Here is a 23,749-nt window from a genome sequence, read left to right as displayed (position 1 = left end):
AGACAGAACTGAAAATGTACTCAAATGCTACACAGTCATGAGAATACAGACTTAACCTGATGGACATGGCAATGGTTTAACATGATGGTGTGTATTTCCAACCAAAGCATCCCAGCACCATTTGTTAAGAGTTAGGTTTCATTTTCGAATGAAAATGCCGTTGAATTATTCCAGGTAGAAGCTGTTCCAATTCCATCCCCATCAAAGGACCAAACCCACCCACCCACCCAAGCTGTATTAAAACAAAAAAAACCAAACCTTGAGGATAAAGCCATAGGTGTGTACAGAACACTCACGCACATGCACAAGGCAAACAGGCTGGCAGGCACCGGAGGCCACTACAAAGTCAGAGAGAGAGTGGTGGAGGGCAGGACAGGGAGAGGGAAGGTGCACAGGAACTCATGTACAGGGACACGGGAAGACAAGACACTGGAGGACACAAGGCCATGCAAGAAAGTCAGAGCCCAGCATGCAAAACCAGATTTTTACTTCCAGCCCTGCGAGACCAGAGGCAGCACAGCCTGCCACAGACTCCACTGCACCCCACCCAGTGTCCCTGCTTTCAGGGTGCTCCTGGGGCTGTGTGAGTCCCATCAGTGCTGTGTTGCCCTTGATGTGTCCTGCAGAAGCAGTGGGTGCTGTGGCTATCTCCCCCCAGGGATGCCAGCAGCCGACTGTCATATGCTCCCCTGTGGACAGCACAGGGAAGAGGCATTTGAGAGGCACTGGGGGCTGTCTAAGCAGCGCTCTGCAGGGCAAAGGGAAGGGCTGAGCTCCTTTGGAAGTCACTCTCCCCTGTGCCACACACGGGGGAGCAGCAGAGGTGGTTAGTGCACTCCTGTGCCTAGAGAAGGGACAGAAGAATGGCAGGGAAAACTCTTCTGTGGATCATAGTACAGGAGTGTACACAGGCCTCACCAGCCTTGGCACAGGACGTGCCTCCTGTACACCACAGCCAGGGAGTTGTGTGGGGACTCAGCTCTCCAGCCTGGCAACAGAGGAGTGGTCAAAGAGGCCTCTGCCGTGCATTTCTGTGACCCAGCGTGGCTGAGCTGTCCTCCCCTCGTTAGCACACCGCAGAGCTGCCGAGATGGGCTCACTGCTCTGCACCAGAGAGCAGCAGCGCCCAAGGCACTGCAGCTGCTAAAAATGGATGCCATGTGTAGGGGTCAGCTCTCTACACGGGAGGGGGTCAGGGCAGTGCCTTCGGTAAGAGATCTGGCCCAGACAATGCCCTGGCAGGAGCGCGTGCAAAGGAAGGGATGGGCTCCATCGGCCTCCCATCCTCCTGGGGGATAATTGGCAGCTTCTTGTCCCAGTCAGTATGGAGGGAGAAGGGGAGGTGCTGTCAGTTAGCATTAGTGAGAGCTGGCAGAGCTCTCACAGCAGCTTGTACAGCACCATCAACACATTCCTCAGGCTCAAGCCAATGATTTAAGTCGCTTGCTTTTCTAGCCTAAGAGTCTGGTAATAATTTAAATCAGTATAACTCCTCAAAAAGCAGCATTCTCAGGATTTCTGTCCAATTTACAAGTAAAATCACATGGGCTAGCACAGTCCATGATGCTACCTTAGGTGCTCCAGAAAATTTTGTTGTTCTTCATTTACTGCAGCAATGAAATTTCCCTCTTTATTACAATTTTCTCGACATGAATTTGCATTTTTTTTTTAATCTTCTTTTTGGATAAAGATCAGAAGAAGGTGGTTTGGAGGTTTTGCAAGAACAGCACAGGGAAAATTGCTGTGAATATTAAAATGATTTCAATGGACAATAGTATAATTCAGAGGTTTAGTTAAACCAGCAGACTGTCAAAAATGAGATTCATTATCATTCATCCCAAGAATAGGCATCGTAAGGGCTCTGTGCTGCTCCACTATTCAGCACACCTCCCTGTTGAGAGCACTCCCTGGTAAGTGAAATGAAACCCTGGACCAGTGAGCAGTGAGTGCAGTGCAACCTGAGCCCTTGCCCTGGATCCCACAGGACAGGGAGAAAAGACAGTGTGGAGACTGGTTCCCCACTCGCTGGGGGGACTGCAGGGAGGAAAGAGGGGAGCAGGCAACACAAGAGCCACAAAGGTTGAGAAATGTTAAAAATTCAGCATGCATTAACATGCACATTCCTTGCCTTGAGAGCAAAGAGCATCAATCGATTGCCTGGCTCCTTTCAGCATGGGAGTGGTTGTTTCCTAAGGTCTCAGGTTCCCTCTGAGGGTGACGTTACCCCCTTGGAGAACCAGGGACCCCCCCTCCCTGCTGCTGTCAGCAACAGCCCTAGGCTCTGAGCTCAGGGCTCTCAGGCTGGTGCTGTTAGTCCCTCTCATGTGCTGAGATACTGCTGGCATCCATCGAGGCGCTGCTGGAAACACAGCAGTGCCAGGAGGACTGCCCATGCTTTCAAAACCGTGCAGTGCTGCTAGGGAAGGGGAAACCAAATTGCTGTTTCCTGCTGGCTGTCTTGGCCACAGTACAGCTGAGCAAACGACAATGCTCACACCCCTCCCTCTAGCTTGCAGAGATCCAGACACCTCTACTTGCCTGTTCCCACTTTTTGGTTTCCTTCCTACCATGTCTACCTGGCGCCCAACTCTGGGTGTCATCTCTCCCCTTCCTGGCACCCCATGGCAGGCTCCTGGGCACTGCCCCATGGTGATGGAGAGTCGTGCCTGTGCTCTGCACACTTCTCTGCTCCTCTCTGAGGCAATCCCAGATGCTCTGGTCCTGCATCGCTGTCCTGACATCCTCTCCCCTTCGCTCCTCCTCTGCATGAGGGATGAGCAGCCTGAAGTCCCGTTTGGTCTGAAGGAGAACTAGGACTGCCTGGGCTGCTGCTCCTCCTAGTCCCAGCACAGCCAAGGCAAGTTTGGGGGGCTCTGCTCTAACCTCCCAACTGAGAAACGCAGCAGTGTGTGCTCCTATTCTGTCAGAACTCCCACCTTCCTCAGGAACCACCTCCTCCAAGTCGGGAAGGAGTGAATTTGAGAGCTAACCTCAAACATGATCATTGGTCTGCATGGTTTACTCATCCACAGACACCTTTCATCTCTCCCTAGTGCTATCATTTTAAGGAAGGACTTCAAATGGAAAGGCAGTTGCTGAAGTCTCACAATCTATTGACAGAATCAACAGCAGCAGAGGAAAAATGGGAACCAGAAAAAATGCATTTACAGTCTAATCTTGTGCTCAAACAATGCTGTACTATTTATGCTCCCAATGCATCCTTGAGTGCTGACATTTTATAGACAATTTCCAAAACAGGGCCTTGCCATTTTTGGATTATATTTCAGCTATAACTTTTAGGTCTAATTATTTGCGCTGACAACCACATATAAAAGAGGATATATCATTACAGTGGTGCAGCACTGGAGACACATCAGCATTCAGCATACTGACATACTAATAGCAAAGTAAGGGAGAGCAAGATTGTGGAGCTCTGCAATTTGCATTCCCCTCTCTGAAATTTCTCTGATGAAAATAACACAACATTAAGGAGGTGAATGAGAGAAAAGATCCACTGTATCAAGATAAAATAACTCGTTAATAAATAACCTTGTAGCAGTCACAGAGCAATAATTAAATGCATGGGTTAGCAGTACACACTTTTAAGTAAAGCTGGAAAAATGTAAGATGTAATTATCAGCGCCAAACAAATTATAAGCATGGCAAATCCCACTGGAATATTTAGAAACTAATTTCTGGCTTCACATTAAATATTTGTGTACATGGGTATTTTTGGTGGAGTGGGAAGGAGGGGTCGACACAAAGAATGAGAAATTCTCCACTCCTGCTAGCTTATATCCATTCTCAGCTGCCTCCCCTCAGCTAAGCCATGTGGCTAAAACATTTAAGTGCCCTGTCAAAGGTTTACTCTCCAGAGGTGCCTCAGCCATCACAGCAGTGCTCCAAATTTACTGAAATGAGGGAGGCTTTGGGCCCTGGCTTTAATTTCTTCTCTTTCCTTCCTTGTTCTCATTTTTCATTGTTGTCTTGGGCTCAGGTAATTTTATCCTCTACAAAATCTATTCTTAGAGGGCAAACAACAAAAGGTCCCGTGCCTCAGTACAATCTAAATGAGAGCACGTTCCAGGGAGAGAAACGGGATCGAACTCAGTGTACTGGAACAACTGCTATGACAACTTGTTAAAACTTGTACCAGTGACGATTATAAGATCAACTCATCCAGGTGCCTGAAAGCATGTGTCAGAGGAGCCAGGGTCTCTTCCCTGGGAGCAGTGCCGGCCTGGAGAGCTGCTGTGAGCATCCCTCACCTCCAGTGCTGTGGAGGGACAGACCCGCATGGAACCTGTTTGGTGCAGGAGTCATCTCTAGAAACTAACTCAGGACTTCTGCCAGAAACACCAGCTTTCCTCAGCATGAAACCATGAGTGCCTCAAGCTAGGTCTGGAGCTAGATGTAATTTAAAAGCCAGAGTCACCTTTCACTATTGTTCTTTATTCATCTCTGGCTCTCTGAGGGCAGCAGGACACAGCACGGCAAAGCACAAAGCAGGTTTTGCTGTGGGGCTACGAGCTCCTGTGCACATCACCAGGGGCCTCCCTGAGCCACCTTGGGTATGTCTGGGGCCTCTGCCAGAGCTGCCTTCTCTCCTGCCAGCAAGAGGAAGACCCAGCCCCAGGGAAGAAATCAGAGGCAGACCTCTGAGCATGGAGAACGGGTCACCACCAGAGCGGGGACTGCTGAGAAGCAGGGAAGCTGCCTCAGCACGAGGGACTTGCATCTCAGCCAGCTGCCCCTGCTGCCTCGTGGCAAGTGAGGGCAGCATGCTGGGTTCTCCTTCAGCTGAGATCAAAAGTAAGCTTTTCAACTCTACAGAAAGTTAAAACTTTTAAAGTTACAGGAGGAATTGAGGAACCTGCTCTCCCTAAGCAGCTTGTGAGGGGACTGGAGATCATTCTGATCTCTGCTTCCAAAGACTGCTCTTGATCTCCAGCCAGAAAGCAGCAGCAGTTTAGAGGTATTACACTTGCACCTAGCACAGATAAAGGGTTAGAGAAGGACACCACATACAGCAGCATGCACTTCTTCCTACCCTGCCTTTGACAAAACTGCCCTGTCTGGTATTTGCATGCAAAGTATATTCTGTGCATTCTCAAGCAACAAAGGCATGCAAGCAAAGTATCAATGCCATCACCAGAGTCACAGCAAACAGTAAGCAGATTTCATCAGGCACACTGTGGCTGTGCCTGGAAAGGAGCCAGAATCTGCAGGGCCCCCTCCCCTTTTGGGGATGGCTCTCCTCTCCCTACTGGAAAAGTCCCATCTGACGAGGCGTACTGTAGATGGATAAGAAGTGAAAAGGACCAACCTTCTCGCTGATCTGAGAGATGAAAGTTTGTTTGTTTGATGGCAGAGTGCGATGAAGATGAGGAGGGAATAAAAAAAGACAAGGAAAAACACAGAGAGTAAAAACAGGCCAAGCTTCATCTGTCCGCACACCACTGAAACGACAAGACAAGACTACAGAGGTCAGCCACGACTTCCCACCGTGCACACACACACCATTCCATGGACAGAGTGTGCCGCACTCGCACTGCTCTGGCCTGGAGCAGAGCCGGCCCCTCCGCCTCCTGGACCCACTCACCACTCCTCAAGGCAGGGCACAGGGGACCTCACATCCCACACATACTCACATGAGGGTGCTTCAGGGACTGCCCTGCTCTGGGCCAGATGCTGGAAGCACAGACACGTTTACATGTGCAAAACACTCAGGCACAGGCAGAGCGAGAGACTCCAGCCATCACACAGACTGCTCCCACACACCACTCCAGCTACAGAGATGATGGCAAAGGCACTTTAAACCCATTTGACCACACGCTGGGAAGAGCACGTACGTAGATCTGAATTTTATAAAGTATGAAAGAAATGCTCCAAGTGGTGAATGGAAAAATCTTCTACCATGAAGAGCTGTTCCCCCTCTCCAAACAAAGAGCTAAATGCAGCAGAGAGGTATTAGGCAAGTGACAGACAAGCGCAGTCTCAGCTGGGCTCAGTTTTGGGAGAGCCTTATTGGTACTGTGCTGTGAGTGAGAGATGGACAAGAAATCAGAAGGACAAAACACCCAGAGAGAATTGAGCAGGTCCCAGTTTTTGTTCCTGCAGGAGAGACAGTAGAAGGTTAGTTGCATTTTCCTCATAGACAAAGAAGATCTTATTTCTCTAGCAGGAGTGACCTCACTCCAGCTACAGATCCGTGGTGTATCAGCTGTAATCGAACCCTCACCGAGAGAATACACAAATGGATTTGATAGTTAAAGACTGCTTATGAGTCACATTTTTGATGGGGGAAGGAGAAGGCGGGGGGAGGATTTTGCTTTCCAGCAGAAACACTGCAAATTAGAGAACAGCATGTGGCATTATACAGTGCAACAGTACAGCCAGCCACGTCCAGCGACCAGAGGACAGCATTTTAACCAACACTGACATGGTACAGGCAAGACAACAAGCTACCAATAACAGGTACCACAGTGGCCTACAAAGTGCAGTGGAGCTTGCTGGAGAACAGCAAAACACTTGTTTACATTCCTTCAACTGAACTGATACCAGGGGACCTGAACCAGCCAACTCAGAGTTAAACTGGCCCATAAATGAGGGTCACATCCAGCAAGGAGCCCCACCCAGGCATCCTCAAAACAAACAGTCCTAGCTTAAGGTCCAGGTTTCCTCTGGCCTGCTTCACATAGGGGATTTACCTCTTGGTCTACAAAACATTAACAGAAGGCTCATTTGATCCTGTGAGACCCTGTGATGGGAGGGAACCTTTTTATTGCTGCTCCCAAGCTAACACTTTATTTCCTTATCTAATGGAGCATATCACATCTGCATGGCCTCAGCAGACAATGAGGGGCTCCTGCCTTCTGCTCAGCTCTTCCCAACAGGGAGGATTTGTTTCCTGCCCTTGCCCAAGAAGGACAGTGGTTCTGGCAAACCAGACACGCTCGTGCACGGCTGCATTTCTGGAAAGCAGCACTAACATCGCAACGGGGCAACACAAACTCCAAGTGCTGCCAGCACAGATCAACCTGCTGCACCCACCGGGACTGCGAGACTGAAGGGTAAGAAGCTGAAGGGTCTATACTGGTGGATGATGCTGGAACAGCTACAGGAACACTTGTCCTTGCTGCTGAAGCTGCAGAGCCACCCCCTGCCCTTGGGGAGGACTGATAGACCCCAGCCCATACCACGGGGACTCGCTGTGGTGCCACTTGGCCTGCCTGGGGACAAGGTGAGGGGTGCTGCTGCAGCTGGGGACAGCCAGGAGCTTTTTTGGGGGGGGGGAATCTGGCAGGGATTGCATGCCCATCAGTGGGCATAGATAGGAGTAGGTTCCAGCAGTGGCTTTCCCCACATGTTGACATTTCAGATTAGAGGTGGAAAAGTGAGGAGACACATATGAAACACACTAATTCAAACAAATTACTTTCTAGTTTGTCAAACAAGAACAAGTTTAGGACCTGCTATTTGTCATTAATTGCTGGATTATCTCTTAATCTCTTTTTATATTAGTGGTTTATAAAGAATAAAAACCAGTATCAGGCTATTTTGGAACAGCTGTAAGGTGAGAAGGAACACCTGGGCAGCAAGTTCTGCTTTTTCTTTAGTTAAGGCTTAAACAGCTGCTGCTTTATCTGAGATAAACTTGATAAATGGCAAATTGAAAGTTTCATCTCCTTACAGATCCCATTCACATGTTCCCTTATCTCCAATTCTTTATCCATGTCACTCCTAAACTAGGAAGCATGTTTTATCAACAGTTTTTCTGCTTTTATACAGAACAAATGACTCTGATCAGTGACAGTAAATAACATCTGCCACCCCACTATGTAGGGACAGAGGATTTAAGACTGGGGTTACCCAGAGTATCCCCTGTGCAGAATATGACAGCTCACTAGGCACACCACCTTGTTCCCAACAAACCCAAGCTGCCTGGCAGCTAAGTTGAACATGCCTAAGTCTAAGTACAAGACAAAGCAAGTCAAGTGAGGCTAGCAAGCTCCAGAAGGTAAAAATGGGGCTCCTTTTGAGTTCCAAGTTGAAACAGCAAAGAGCAAGGCTGTCTCAGAGAGGTGTCGGATGGCTCCCATGCTCTGTAGGCAGAATTCCCATGCCGATTGAATTTGGCTTTTACCCTGCCACAGATGTGCTTGTCTATGCAGCAACAGCACTCTAACCATAGCAGCCTGTTGCAGAAAAAATGAATTTGGACTTATGGGAGGCTCTGCTTTTGAATATTCTTGGGCATTAGCTTCCTGAAACAAGGCAGGAGGCTGTGGCCAGGACATGAATGTACAGGTCTAAGAGTTTAGATCACTAGCTCAAACAAAGGAACACATTATGAAAGCTTTTCAGAGTGGGAAGCTAATACTTTCCTGAAAGCAACAAGAAAGTTCATTATCCCAATTGGCTCTGCAGTTCTGCTGGGAACTGCTAGCATCTGTCCTGTGCAAAAATCCCCTGGTGCTATGCAAGGCATAACTATAAAGGCCAACCCAGACACTTTGGAATAAAAAAGACAGAGAGGTTAACAAAATCCAGAGGGGGATGAACCTGTTCCTGCTTATCTCCAAAAGCACATCTTGTGTCTCAAGGACTCCACATAAATCAAATTTTATCCTTTACAGCTTTTAGTGGTATAGAGGAACAAAAGGACAGATTGTCTTTTTTACGCCAGATTACATGAGAATAAGACAACCTCCCATTATATCCGATGAACAATGTTCTCATGCCACAGTGATGAGTATATTCCATCCTAGAGAGACAGACAGGATGCTCAGGGCGCCCAACCATCCTTTCCCATTCATATTGCACACACATGCATGCATGAATTCAATTAAGAGTAGAAAATCTCAGAGCACCAGAGATGTATTTCTTAGCCCTCTGTGCAAGTGGATATGGAAGGGGAGGGAATGGACATTTAGTTGGCACAGATATGCAGGCCTAATTGTTCCACAGACGTCTGTGCAGGTCATGTGGGAAAGAGGTTTTCAAGTCCATTTCTGTGTTGCGTTATCATGCACTGAGCCACCAGTCACTCTCCTTCTATTTTCCATAAAGGTCATTTTACAAATAATCAGACTTTAGCCTCACACTGCACTTTGAACCATCAAAGGACTTTGCAAGGAATAAAACTGTTAAGCTTATTTAGTTGAGTTCTATAAAGCACACTGAAATCTTAAGATGGAATGTGCTCGCTGAAGGACAAAGAACTACTGTTTATTAAACCATGATCATTAAAATCATTATGGCACAGCAGAATGCTCAGAGCAACACCGATGGTGAACACACTTCATGCCAGGAGAAAAACATGACAAAAATATTCATAGTAATATGTGAGGAGGAGAAAACTTGGCAGAAGGCTCCATGTGCTTCTCTGGCTCTGAAGCCAGGCAGCATGAGGACAGACACAGCCATGGCAGCACGAGCTGTGGTTCTGAGTGAGCAGTGTCTGTCTGCCGGTGTCGTGTGCGGCACAGCTCGGGCTGCGCTCGCCCTGAGCCTGCTAACAACCAACAGAGCTGCCCCTGCCCAAACCACAGCTGCTCTGACCTGGGCTACAGAAGCATGGCCACAGCTTCAGCATGGAGAAGCACCCCAGGGCAGAGGAAATGAAGTCAAAAGTACTGAAATCCCATAAAAAGGAGTGCCCTTTCTTCATCAGTGTCACCGCCCTCTGTCGCCCTGCTGGGCTGCAGCGTTACCTTGAGGTCAGGACTGCACAGAGCAGAGGGATCGTGGCCCTTCAGACCTGCAGCCTGTTCAGCCACGTACCAGCTGCTGAGGGCTACACTCTGTGGCCTCTGCTGCAGCCTGGTTTTGCTTCTTCGGGTGGTCCAGGGCAGACATCTGTCCGACGCAGCAGTCTGGGTCATCCAGTTTGATTCAACTGCCAGTTCATGTTTCCTGTCATCCAGGCATCTCCCTCACAAGTCTCTCCAGTCTCTGCTTGCCTGTGATCGCTGCCAGGCCCTCAAGCACGAGCAATGTCCCTCTCTGGGCAAGTACTGTCACCCCCATCAACCCCGAGGACAGGCAGGTTTAATGGAGCACATTGCCAGAAGTGTGCATGTAGCTGGGTTGTAAACAAACATACTCCCTTGTTGTTTAGCAATTTTTCAGACATCCCCAGTTTCGGTTCCTGACTGTTCAACCACTGTCCTCAGCTTCTACTCTTCTCCTGGCAATAGCCTCAAGCTTTGACTGCTGTTGCTATTTTAGCCATTTTAATATTACATAAGCAGAAAATGTTCTTTTTCAAGGCGTCAAGTCTTGCTGCTCCAGGCCCACGTCAGTCATTCAGAATTATTATTATTTACACAAGGTCCCTGCTGCAGTAAATATCATATAGCCATAAGTAGCCATTTCGGTGAGCTCCCTCCATGTCTGAGCCTAAGCTAGTGCCAAGTTCCCAAGGGTAAAACCCTGCAGAGGCCAGAGAATTGCTGCTAGGAACAGAGCCACTATCCAAAATTCTTTTGGGGTGATGGCTCCTTGGTGAAATTTGGCAAATAAAACTTCGGACTCCAAGCAAGGTTCCCTGCTGCCAAGTGAAACACTAGCCTGGCCTTTCAAAAAGTAGATGAAGAAAGCACAGATTTTTGCAGTAATACCCTTTCTATTTACTGCAGTCTGATTTACTAGCTTGCAATTTGGGGAAAGAGCAGACAATTCAGTTTTAAATGGTCTTTTCTAAAAGTAGTTGTGTGGCTGCTTCTGCATAGTATGTGTAGCATTTTGGGCCAGGGAACTCACTGTGCTTGCCCCACAGGGCCATGCCCTGAAGGCCTGAAAAGCAGCACTTAAGAAGTGAAAACTGGGCAGCAGATTTCTCATTTGATGAGAAATAGTACTCCCGTAAGTACTATTCTATAGGCATTGCTCACTGTTGTAAGTAGCACTGGGGAACACACCTAGTGAACTCCCCAGTGTATTAATAAGGATATTCTTCTACACAGCCTTCCTGCTCATCTGCTTCACTGAAGTAGGAAAAAAATAATGTCATGTGTAGAGAAACAGAAGGGTGGAAAAACCTCTTCATACAGGGAAAGAGTCAAATAACACTGCCACTGTTGAGGGGTGCACCACACAGGCCACCACCTTCACGGGCATTTCACAGGACAAGACTTTTGACTGAAAATGCTCCTCTTTGTGCAGATGTCCCTGAAGCTGTAGGCAAATGAAAAATGAAATGCGTTTATTAAAAACCAATAGTGTAGGTGAATCAGTGCAATTATACTGTAATCCCAGTGGGTATGATGAAATGACACCACCTTTTTCTTTTTTCCACACTAGGTCCATTCTGCCTTCTACTCTTAAATCAATTTCTTGAATGTCTTGAGTAAACTTCTTGGATCTTTTGCTGCTAAATTAGACAGTAAGCTCTCTGGATTAGAGGAATCACATCTTCCATATGTTTCTATTCCCTTCCCTTCTCCCTTCAGCACCATGGAGTCCCAAATCTAATCACTGTTACAATATACTGTGGTAGATGTAACCATGGACCACAAATGGATGAGTGTTTCCTCGTGGTGGTAACAACAACATCCAAACCAGCCCTGGCAAACATGCTTGTGCTCAAAGGGCAGGACGGGAATATGTCACTGTGCCCCCTTCAAAATCCCTGCTATGCCCCAGACAGCCACCTTGCCCTGGCATGCTCCCTGCTCTTACTTTCACCCTGTTCTTGCTCCTCTGATGGTCTGGATGTTTTCTGCAACCCTCTGGCAGTGGGAGGCAGTCAGATCCAGTGCCAAGCCCCAGCCCCATCCCAGCTCAGCAGCAGCAGCCAGATAGACCCATCAGTCCAGAAGCAGAAGGCTTATGAGGGTTGCTTTCCAGCACACTTAGTAAGATGAAAATAATAGCTGCAAGGAAAATGCATCCATTTTCCTTTACAAATCCCTGGTGTGGAAATGTTTTAACTTTTAATGAAGTCCATCTGTGCAGAAGTGCTGGCTGTAAAGGATTCACAGAGACAAGACACTGGTGTAGCCTGCTCCTTCCTCCTCCTGTTTTTTCACTGATATAGAAAGCCCTAAGCAGTGCCTGGATACTCCTTCTCAGCACCCAGTCTCTTCCTTTGTTAGTATGAAAAGTATAAAGATGCTAATGAGCCTGTGCTTTCCAACACAGCCCCCTCACAAAGGATTACCTGGGAGGCTAGGAAAGGGGAGCACATGATCAAAAACATAAATCCCAGGAGACAAGAGACAAGCAAACATTTGAACTATTAGAAAAACAATAGGCTGTAAATGAGAGCAGGCACAAGCAGTCCCAAGAACTCCACTGCAGAAATTAGTGCTGCTGCTCCACACTCAGCCATGCTTCCCGAGGAAGTGGCTTCCTGGATATTCACTGCAATGAGGTCAATCATTATAAAACCACCAAGCAATGGCAGTGCAGCCCACATATTTAATTTCCACTGTAATTTAGCATTAATTAATGTCCTCTCTAGCAAATAAGCAGGCACTTTATGAAGATCCTACTCCAAGCCACTGATCTGTCTAATGACAACACTGCAGGACAATCACAAGAAAACCCCCCCCCGGGATTCTTTTATTCTGCATTCTAGACCTAAGAAAGAAAGATATTTTATTTTTTTTCCTTGCTTGTTAAAGAAATATTGTTCTTGGTTTGAGTAACTTTTTGAAGTCTTTAACTAATGTAGTAACAATATGACTTTTTTTTTGGTAGAACATTTGCTATCAGAAATTGTAAGTAGAAATACCATCTAAGACCTGGAATGTACAGGAAATATCATCTGATAACAATTTACGGGGTATCGCATCTTAACTACACATCAGGACTTTATCAGGATCACATGGGTTGTAAACTCATATCGTAAAGATTACGTACAAGAAAAAGGCTTGTTCCAAAAATTTATGTGCAAAACAAAAATGACAGTTAACAGCCAAACATATGCCTAAGAACATGCTTTCTTTGGTGAACGTCGGGGTCCTCTCACACATGCAGACCATCCATGGCCCGTGCTTAGCCCAGACAGGACAGATGAAAACCTTGCTGAGCAGCAAACCAAGTGTAAAATTCAGTGCACTCCTCAGTCCTATGGGATTCATTTGCTAAACAAAGAGCATTCATTAGTAAGAAATCGTGAAGTTGTTAAGAAGATGCTTTTCTACCTCTCGAAGCTTCTGTGCCTTTTTTCAGCCACATCTCTACAGAAAACAGAACATTGACAGTCTGAGCATGTTACAGGAAGCAAAAGCATCCCAAATACTACAGCAATGCAGCTGGGTATCCACAAAAACCTATGCAACAACAGGCAACCTGGTAACTAGAATTCTTTCAGAGTGCAAAGGGTCAATCTGAGATGAGTTTTAGTACAGCTTGCCTGAAAAATGAAATTGCAAGAATACAGGGAGCTCAAAATCATCCATAAGTACATTGTGAGAGTGAAATGAGTGATTCCATTGCATAGATATAGCTTCATCTTCTGAACATGCTTAATTGGATACTTCAGTCTTCCAAAGACTCTTATAATCCAAATTACGCTGCAAAACAGAAAAGCAGTCCCCCATAATAAGCAACAAAAACAATGCCAGAAGCCACTTCTAGAAGCAAACACACAGCCATGAGAAGACTTTTATTATTCTCATGTCCTCTTTCCATACTAACCAAAGCAATACAGTTTTAAGATTGTATTTTCTTTCTTCAAATCAGAGGAAGGAAGAAATGAATATGAGGTTTTATTATTAGACTGTTGATTTACTACATGGAAATAAAATCTGGTACTAACTTCCTAACAAGCAATGGGTTGCGCCAGCACAAGAATGTTCTTTCTCCTCTTGGGAAACCCGTAACTACATTTCCCAGGGGTTCCTGACAAGTGGCTCTGGTTCTACAGAGTTCTCTATGGAGCAGTACATTTTTTTTCTTGTCAAAATTAACAGAAAGTGCCCTTGCTTCTCTCCAAGCTAATTCAAACACCTTCAATGTAGAGTAACAAAACTGTCAGGAGACCATCCTAATATAAAACCTAGTTATTTTGGTGTGTTGAAAACAGTTTTAAATTGGCAACATAGCATAACCATTAGAAAAATCACTTTATATGAACTGTGGCTAATTTCCAGCAGGTTCCCAGTGTGAGCCCTTAATACCCAGAGGCTCAATCATTGATGCATATAAGATGGATTAGGACAACTCCAAAGAGATATTCAGTTTTTAAAGGTACACATTCCAAAGCAGAGGCCTAAATATTGTCTCACTATAGCTGAGCACCTCTGGCTCAGCAGAGCATGACCAGTTTTACAGTACTCCACCAAAGGTTAGTTTATACTAAGAGGATTAAGCACCACTTGATCCCAATTAAAATAACTATGACACAAAATTAAGGAGTTCGAGAGAGAAAGGAATTCCAATTCTGCCTGTATTTCAGCATTTTACATAATACCACATAAACAGCAACAACAGATTTCCAGAAATGAGAGTCAAAACCAATGTGGATCAAAGATATTACTGAACGTAACTTGCTGGTTTCTGAGAAAAAGGCCCCATCACACAATCCACCAGCTGTGACTGGGGAACATACTAAGGCAGGGAACATACCCCTTCACTGAAAGCCATGAAGCCTTTTGGAAAGGAGGAGAGTGACCTCCTTGGGTGGATGCTGCTCTTACCTCGAACATAAAGGTTAGCTGGGGCAGAGTAGCGGGTTCCTGCGCTGTTGGTTGCAACACATTCGTATTTGCCTTGGTCTGACTCCTCACTGTTCTCTATTTGCAGAGCTCCTGTACACAAACAAGATGAAACAGACAATTCAGGTTACAGCAAATCTGGTAATCAAACTGACAGCCTCTGAAAAGGAAGGCCATGCCCCACGCTTTTAAGGTATATTCCTGGATAAATATTTCATGATGTTCCCTGGACCCACAGGATACCAGCATGCAGCCAAAGGTACCCAGTCTGCTGTTAGAAACTTGTGGAATTGGTTATTGTTATTTTTCTAATGCGCAGGGAACCAGTTACTGTTGTATTTCCAACCACCCCAAGTACTTATATTCATTGCTTCAATAAAGGAAAAAAACCATACACATACGCATGTATTAATTACAGCTTTGTATGGGACTCCTGTCTAATAAAAGAACCTTTAATAAGCCTTTAATCAAAACAGCCAAGCACAAAGCACACTAACTGTAGCTGTTTGTTTCTTATCTGATCCACACAAAGCTTAGCAAGCACCCAACAAATTGAGACCTTCCTGCAGAAATTGGCGGAGTCCCATCCCTCCCACTTCACCACCCTTCCTTCCAACAGACATCCCTTTTTGAGAAAACACTGTCTTTAGTCAGCTTTCTCCATGTTAGTGATCTCCTTGTTCTTTCAGATTTCATTATACATGATATAAAAAGATTAGACACTCAGCCTGAGACAACAAAGATACACACCAATGCAATACACACAATTTGCTGCATGGCACTCTCGTGAAAGCCACCCTCCCTTTGTCCCAGCAGTGCCTGCTCCCCCAGCTTTGGTCAGGAATAGTTGCTTATCCCAGACTGCAGATTCCTCAGGTCATGATCTGACCCCATCCCCAAAGCGTCAGATGCATGAGGGGCACATCTAAATAATGGCAGTAACTGTCAGAGCACACACAGTAGCAATTTATATGGGCAACCTGCACAGGACTCATGATGTGGAAGCGAGCAATGGTCTAAGGTGGTTTTCTCTCATCTGCTCAGCCTATTCCACTGGTGTCCAGCACTGCTCGGCCTGGGAGGCTGGCCTTTCATCCAACTTCTTGCCTGGCACAACTGGTCACACCTAAACTTCCTGAACCAGGCTCCACACTTGGACTAAAAGATGGAGGTGCAGAGAAAGTAAGCAGCAGGATGCATATGGCAGCAACCTGGCACTGCAGGAGTGCACGGCCCTTGGCAGGCACTGAAGCGGCTGCTGCTCAGCCTGCTTCCCCCAGGCATTGTGGGAATAATTTTTTAAGTGTCTCCAAGTGCCCAGATTCTACTGGTTAGGACTGCCTGTAAGAGGGCAACTCTGCTCACAAACCATATACTGAACTAAAAAATATTAACCCCTTTGCTTGTAAGGATTTGAACTCATTTCTGCCTGCCACGGTTCAAAATGACCACTGAGAGCCGCAGTGAGAATAGCCAGGGAAATTGCCTTCTCCCTTCCTGCTGGTTCAAGTTGCAGAGGTCAAACTCCGTTTTTCATATCATCAGTACAGAAGAAAAACTAATGTGAATCAACCACTGCCACCTACATTATTTAGAAGGATAAATTGAGACTGTAGCATAAGCCTATATGTCATGGGGAAAAATGAACTTCCCTGGGTTCTGCCATATAATAAAAATGATGTACAGAGCCCTCCCTATTGTTGCATTAGTGCTGGAAATGAGGCTTCAGCTAGACAGAGAAAGCTTGTTTGCAAAAGTCTTTCCACTTACTAACAAAAGGACCTGCCAGCCTGCCTTAGCCACAGTGCTCTCTGGACACACACAGGCCAAAGCCTACAGAGCTCTTCTGCTTAATTCAGGGAGGACAGTGAATTTCTACACGCTGTCTGGGAAAAACATCTTCAAGCAGACAGCAGCATGACAGGCAGTGGAGCAGGATGAAGCTTCCTCGCATTGACACGATACAGAGAAGCAGAGAATCTAGAAATGGAGAAGACCTATTACGTTACCTCGTGCATCCCTGGGGGGCAGGGCAGGATTGCTCCCTGTTGTAAATGTACTTGTGTTCTGTCCGATCCCATTTTAAATGTGCCAAGTGATAGGTCTTTCACCACTTCCTCAAGGAATTGATGCCACTGCCTTGTTATGCTCTCCGTCAGGAAGATTTTCCTGGAACTCACCATATATTACCCCCTTCGTAATTTCTGCTCATTACTCCTTGGGCATGCATGTGCTGCAGAGCTCATTCCGAGTGCTTGCATCAAGCTTGGCTGGGAAAAGCTATCTAATACAAAATATACCCAAAATTAACAAAAAATCCAACTGGTTGGGCTGGGAGCAGGGCCAGCTTCAGGTGACAGGCAGGGGTGTCTGCCTAGAAAAAAGTAATATCCCTAGCTAATCCTGCCATAAACACATATCTTTTAACATGCCCCTTCTAGCCATTTAACAGATATCACTGGTATTTATACCCTTTATACTTGTGACCCTCATGCCACTTAAATGTCAGTCAAAGTATTTTTTATCTCTAGGGACCTCAACAGCAGAAAGAAAAAACATAAGAGGATGAAGAAAATGAGGGCAGAGGGGAGTTTCAAACGACATGCTGTTAATGCCTGTCAGTTCTGCAGCCAGCATGGACCAATTTCTAAAATCATACTATGAACATGTAACGTGTCAGCAACTGCCTACAAAGTGCTCAGGGACATGGGGCAAGGGATTCTAGTTTAGTCTGGGTTGGCACAACTATTCAAACTAAGGTGTGTCAGGAGCAAGAAAAAACCCAGAGCAGAAGGAAGTTAACGCAAACCTCTCAAGTGAACCAGAAAGAAAACAGGTACTGCAATAAATCATCATTAGACAAACATACAGATCCTGCAGCACGGCTGCCAGCGAGCAGAAACTGGAAGGATCATGGTAAACTGATGGCAGTCAGTGGGACCACAGGAGTCTCCTTGAAGTTCAACTTACATCTAAGTGATGGATCCAGGAAAGTGTAGGGTGTCTCAGAGTACAAAGAATTACAAATAAAATTAAGAAGCTAAGACATTTCTGGGATCAGAAAGCTGGAGACAGAAATGCATCTGAGACTTGGGGAAAAACTCCCTACATATAAAATGCTCCCAGCATTAGTTCAATGATCCCAGAGAAATTCAATAGTTTTGTCTCTTGGAAGGTTCACATCTAGGCTGGACAGGACACAAGGAGCATAGGAAAGGAAGAACTGACTTCTGAGTAGCACCTTTCCCTGAAATTCATGGAAGCTGCATCGAAAGACTCTCAAAAGCGCAGTGAATTCCTTGCCTTGACAAGTGCAAAGGACCTGATTTCTATTCCTAGCCCTGTCAACATCTCATAATCTTCTGCACCTCTGCAAACCAGGGCTAGGAAGGCTGATTTACTTTTATTCATTACTTTGGGATTTATGTTGCATAAGTTGCTGAGTAAGGTCTTCTCCACACAGGATGTTCCTGTAGACTTCTCACATGGACTCTTCTAGTGCTCCTGTGCCAGGTGCCTTGTTCCTGTTTGCAGGGCTGAGTCCTGACGTGCAGTCAGACAGCATGGCTTCAGTGGATGCATGAGGACGCACACCCACTACCATCAGGACATGCACACAAGTACACAGAGGAGCAGTGAACAGCTTGTTTGGGGGCTCGTGGGGCTCTGCAGCGTTTCTTGCACATCAGAATGAAACCCTTCCCCGTGGAGCACCACTGGACCTCTGCTGCCTCCTAAGCCCCTGAGCCACAGCAGGGCTCCAGAAGGAGAAGAGGGGCAGCTATTCCTCACCACGCTCCCACGTCAGTCAGTCTTGCTCATGGCTCGGATCTGCTCCCGATAACACATCTCAGCTTATCAGAGAGCTGACAGCTCCTGAGAAAAACCCTTGGCTGCTCTCCAGTGCCACGGAGGATGGTGACAAGGCAGAACTTTCTGGGGCTGAGGGCAAGAGCCAGCTCTGCTGACTGACAAGCATTCCTTCTACTGTATTCCTTATTCCTCTTTCCTCTGTGCTGGTATCTCCTTGCCAGTCCCTCCCCTCCTCTCCTGGCTTTTCTTGTGCTCTTTAACTCTGGCACAGACAGCACAGCCCCGTTAGCAGCTTTCCAAGATACTTATCTATTCAAATATACTTGTGTTCAGGCAGAATCATTAGTTGCAGTGACAGTGGTTAAAAGCAGCATTTAAGAAGTGCACTGCACAGAGAAAGCATGGGAAAGGCAAATCCTGATAAGGGATGCTCGTTGGCAGTGCTGGGTACTGTTGTGCCATGGAGGGTTTGTCACTCTCTCCTCCAGGTAACAAAGTGAATGTAAAAGGCTCTGTGCCACCATACAAGTTGATCTCTGAAATCCTGCTCCATATCCCTATGGAAGGGAAGGTGCCTATGCTCTCTTCTCCCAGAGAGCACTGCATGGAGCCAAACACAGCAGATCCTGGGGGGACACTCTTCCCTATCTATTCAGCTCAGAGCTTCATCCCCTGTGATGGAAGAGGCTCTTGTTCTCAATCGAGGCATTCACAGCCTCAGTCCTCCTGGCTCTCAACATGGGGACTGACTTTTTGCCCTGGTTATAAAATTCCAGACATGGGATGAAATGCCCCTGTAAGTACTCCAGAGTTAGAGGAACCAGGTTGCAGTCACGGCACTCATCCAAGGAAAGGACTTGTAACACAGATGTAACAAACCCAGTTACCTGACCAGGGCCTTTCCTCTCAGTGAAGAGGTAAATTTTGCCCACCCTGCACACTAGAGCACATGGCTACCCCTAAACCCCTCCCTTCTCTTTACCCCTTGCTCCCACCAGCTTCCTTCACATAAATACTGACTGACTGCAGCACCATTTTTAGCCCTGTCTTCAGCCAGGTGCTCAGATGTGGGTCCCAATCCCTTCTGCTAAAAATTCCCTCCTAGAGAAGGAGAGTTCCTCTAATAAAATCCAGGGAGCTGTGGAGCAGGATCAGAGGCAACCCCAGACCAAACAAGGACCCATAAGTGTGAATATGGCGGAGAAAGAGACACTGTGAAGCTCTTATGATGAGAGAGTTGGACTCTAACTCCCTGGCTGCTGCCTGAGATAACCAACACTTGCCATGAAAAACGACCAAAACCATGCAAGAGTCACTAATAATGAAAATAAGCATTTCCCATATTCATTACTTTTGGTAATTTATAACAGCAGCATCTCCCAGCTGTTACAGAGGATTGCACCTAGCCTCCATACTGGCACTGCCAAATATGCAAAACAAGGTAACTACAAATATATTTTCATTGTTAGTGTTCATTATGGTTATTATGCCTGAGAGGCCAGTGATTGGCATGCAAGGGGCCTGTTCTGGATGGCAGCACTGCTGAGAAATCACTCTCCTGTGCACCAGAGGCAGCTGCTGAGAGCACCCGACTGCTGCCACGAGCCGGACTCGGGCAGAGAGTGAGTAAAAGAGACACAACGGTGCTCAGCAGCATGAGGCCTCCTCTTAAGACAGCAGAGTTTCAAGATGCTCTGATCTCTCACTAGCAGGTACAGGAAATCTCAGGGGACTCTGCGTCAGATGCAAGACTACAGCACTGTCAAATGCACAGTAACATCTCTCTGTGCTTCTAAACAGACATGAGTCAATCTGAATTCTGACAGCAAGAAACATGGCATTACAAACATTTCCATTTCCAGGCACTACCCCACCCAAACACCCTCTGACACTGCTCCTGCAAGCAGATCTTCTCATTTTTAAATTGTTTTCCTTTTGCCTTTTCTTCCCCCCCCCCCCCGACTGGAAAAGCTCAAGAAACAGGAAGAAAAAAAAACCTATCACACACAAAGTGCAACCAAATGTACAAACACATGCTCAAAAAGAGACAGCAAAATTCTTTTAGCTTCCTCTAATCCCTTTGGATAGCTTTACGCTCCAGCTCGCAGGATAGCGTCGAAATACTGGAGCTATATTTAAACCAGTTCGCCTGGGACTGGAAAAGGTTTAGCTGCAGCTATGCAGAAGTTGGTGTGGGTGTTTACCTGGCTTCCCAGACAGCTTCTGACACCCAAGTGAGCTGATCTAAAGTTAATTCAGACAGACCTCTGCTACGCTGACGTCTGCAGGAAAGAAATACTCTTATGTATAGGAACCTCTGATATTTCCTGTGGTGACAGAAAAGTAACAAATAAATCTGACTGGAGAGGGATAATGCCTGAGATGATGATATTTCTTTACCTCCTCATGTGCATCCGATCTAGTGCCTGTTCAGTCCAGCACCCACCAGAAACACAACTGTGCTCTGCTCTCTCTTACAGCCCTGGGCAGGAAAATGCAGCCAGGTTTCACAAAAGGTTGAGTGAGTTCAATCGCAGAGAAATGGTGGAAATGAACATCTTATATTTTACTTTGAAAATACAAATGGGGCAGAACTTGCTTAAACATGGATTTGCTGATACTATCTGTGGGTCACCTTAAGAAGCCAGCTATTGCCTAATCCGACAGGCATTTATCAGCTCTGTGTCTTTCTGATGAACAAACATGGATTTCAAGATTAAATTACTATCTGGGGCAGTCCCAGAGGGGTAAAGAGTGAAGCTACAAATGGAAATTCCGAATTACAGATGGGAGCTCCTCCCATTTCAGGGAAGCCAGAGATGTCTTGGACAAAAAGAACCAAATATGTAGGGTCAAACGAAATGTTTAGAGACAAAAAATCTCCTCCTGTTTGGAGGGGTGCATGGCAGAGCTTCTCAGGCTGTCCTATGGCTAACCACAGACTGCTCCCTGTGAGTGGGTTTGCCATCACTCTGGCACAAATGTCTTGGGATACATCCCAAGTACTCCAGACACACAACCTCTAGCAACACAGACACAGAGGCAATCAAATCAAACCAAAACCACCCCTTCCCCCCCCAACATCATTACCAAAAGGGTTCATTAAGAGTAATTAGTTCACCCTTCCTTTCAGACCAAATTAATGGATTCCAAAGCATCAAACTTACCTTAATGAGGAACAAGAGTGCAGCTGGGTATAGAACATGGCAGAACAGTCACTTCTACATGGACACAACCTCACCATCATAAAAGCACTTTCATCTAATCTGTCGTTATCTTTAGAAATTCAGTGACCTCCGTTTTAAATAAAAGGCAACAGGCTGACAGAAATCCTCTAGGAGAAGCCAGAGAGCAGCACGTGGCTTCTGTTTGCTCTCACAGAAATGTCATCTTTGACATTCAAACAGGACACATATATTTTAAATAATGTCAAGAACATTCTCAAAATACCTCATCAGGACTCAAACGGGGGCAGGGAGGGGGTGGGGGGGTGCGGGGAAACTTATGTTTTATGAAATGGATGGTTCTTTTCACAGAGATGCGATCGGTTCCCAAGCAGGACGTATGGAGCATCCATGTGGTTCTGGTGCTGAGTCACTAATGTCATCAGGCGTGCGGGGAGGCCCTGGGATGGCTGCACGCTCGGCCGGAGCTCGGAGCACCCGGCTAGTTAGCATTCCATCTGTCATCTCGTTTTAGGATTTGCAGCAGAAACGGGAGATGAAGAAATAGTTTTAAGGAGCTTGTAACATCACAGCTGTCAATCTCCGGCGTTCCAAAGAGAGGAATGACAGATTTATAGGCCCATTCATATAAAAATAAGGTTTGCAAGTCTTTTTCCCTGACCCAGATTTGCTACAGAGGCAACTTAATGCAAATACGTACCAAACGGCAATTCACATTTACTCTAAAATCACTTAACAGGAGCTGAAAACATTAACCCCCAGCAACAGAACCAGTTCCAAGAGTCAGATTATTAACTTCCAGCAGTGATTCAGGGAAAAGGGGGAGGAAAAGGGAGAAGGAGGAAAACTGAACAAACGAGGTCGTGTTGATTTACAGGTAGCAGTCATTCTGTTGAGAAATCCAGAGGTCAATCAAGAGGGGTAACCAAAATCACAAGAGAATTCAGAGGAGCCTTAGCATATAACACTGATTAACATGCTAAAGTTAATCTAAAGAGACAGCTTTGAGTGTTTAGGCTAGAAAAAAACAACACTCCAATTGCGAAGTCATTACTGGTGCATACGGGCTGTGAAAAGTAGCCGGGACTGACTGTGCACCAGGCTGGGCTGGGCTGTCAAACCAGGAGTGGGTTTAATTAATGAAGGCTTAAACAGCCAGATGTCCTTCTGATTCATCTATTTAAAACAGATCTTTGTGCTGCAAAGCAACATCGGCACGTCCAGCTCAGAAAGGGGGGTCTGGGGCAGTGGTTCTCCACTCTGCCACCACATTAGAGGGTTGGTACACTTGAAAAAACAAACACGAGGAACACAAACAAAGGTGTTCCTTATCCCAGAGTCATATTTGCGCAACCTTTCAAGAATTTTTCTCCTTCTGATGAGAGTTTCATGCCCATCAGCAGCAGCAGAGAAGAATTTGACTGTTCTCTTGTGAAAATGTTACCTCCATACACTTACACCAAAGCAATCCATCTAAAACCCCCGAGACACAAGACCTCAGAGGCCACAACTGCGTGGGAAGTTCAGAGACTTGCAGGAGCTGCAGGAGACGTCAACTCTCCTGTGGTGGAGGCCTAGGACCATTTTCCAAACTTTTGCAAACTTTCCGTTGAATAACCCCCTTTCAACAGTGCAAAATTGCGATGGATGAGTCTACAAGAAATCACGCTAAAACCCAACCAAAATAAACACACTAGTGGGAGAGTGCAGATGAGCGAGAGCACTGGCAGAGTTAGGGCTGAGAGTAAAAGCTGGAGATGAGAAACACCGGAGGAGAAGGGACAAGGCAGACAGGAGATGGAGTGACGTGACAACTGGAGGCACATTTCAGCATTCTTACCTCTGATCGGTGTACCACCTGGTGAGGTAATTTGAATGCAAATAAGATTAGAGAGAAGCATTAGTACAAAGAGGAAAGGAAGAAAATTATAACTAAAAAGCAGAAAGTTGGTTTGTTTTTTTTTTTAAAGCTAGAATTTGTATTAGCGCGACAGGAATAAACAAAAAGAAACTGATGTGCAATAAAAGTCAGAGTGACACTCTCAGGAGGTTAGTAAAGCTCATCGCTTCCAGGAGTGCAGC

At 46.1% G+C, this 23,749-nt stretch overlaps 1 protein-coding gene across 20 annotated transcripts in view; it reads right to left on the bottom strand.

Moving 5' to 3' along the window:
* PTPRF (protein tyrosine phosphatase receptor type F) overlaps positions 1-23,749 on the bottom strand; it is a 376,345-nt gene that overhangs the window by 75,861 nt on the left and 276,735 nt on the right. For 13 of the 20 annotated variants that reach the window (XM_032697223.1, XM_032697222.1, XM_032697230.1 and 10 more), the window contains 2 exons: positions 23,508-23,525; positions 14,652-14,762 (listed from right to left, as the gene is read on the bottom strand). In XM_032697223.1, the coding sequence (XP_032553114.1) occupies positions 14,652-14,762; positions 23,508-23,525 (129 nt within the window). The remainder of the gene's footprint in view (positions 1-14,651; positions 14,763-23,507; positions 23,526-23,749) is intronic. The other 7 variants (XM_032697228.1, XM_032697233.1, XM_032697232.1 and 4 more) reach the window with 1 other exon arrangement.

Source organism: Chiroxiphia lanceolata, chromosome 9 (assembly GCF_009829145.1).
Source record: "Chiroxiphia lanceolata isolate bChiLan1 chromosome 9, bChiLan1.pri, whole genome shotgun sequence".
Taxonomy (NCBI): Eukaryota; Metazoa; Chordata; class Aves; order Passeriformes; family Pipridae; genus Chiroxiphia; species Chiroxiphia lanceolata.
Note: the sequence above shows the minus strand (reverse complement) of the source record. Positions and strands in the feature narration are given on the sequence as shown.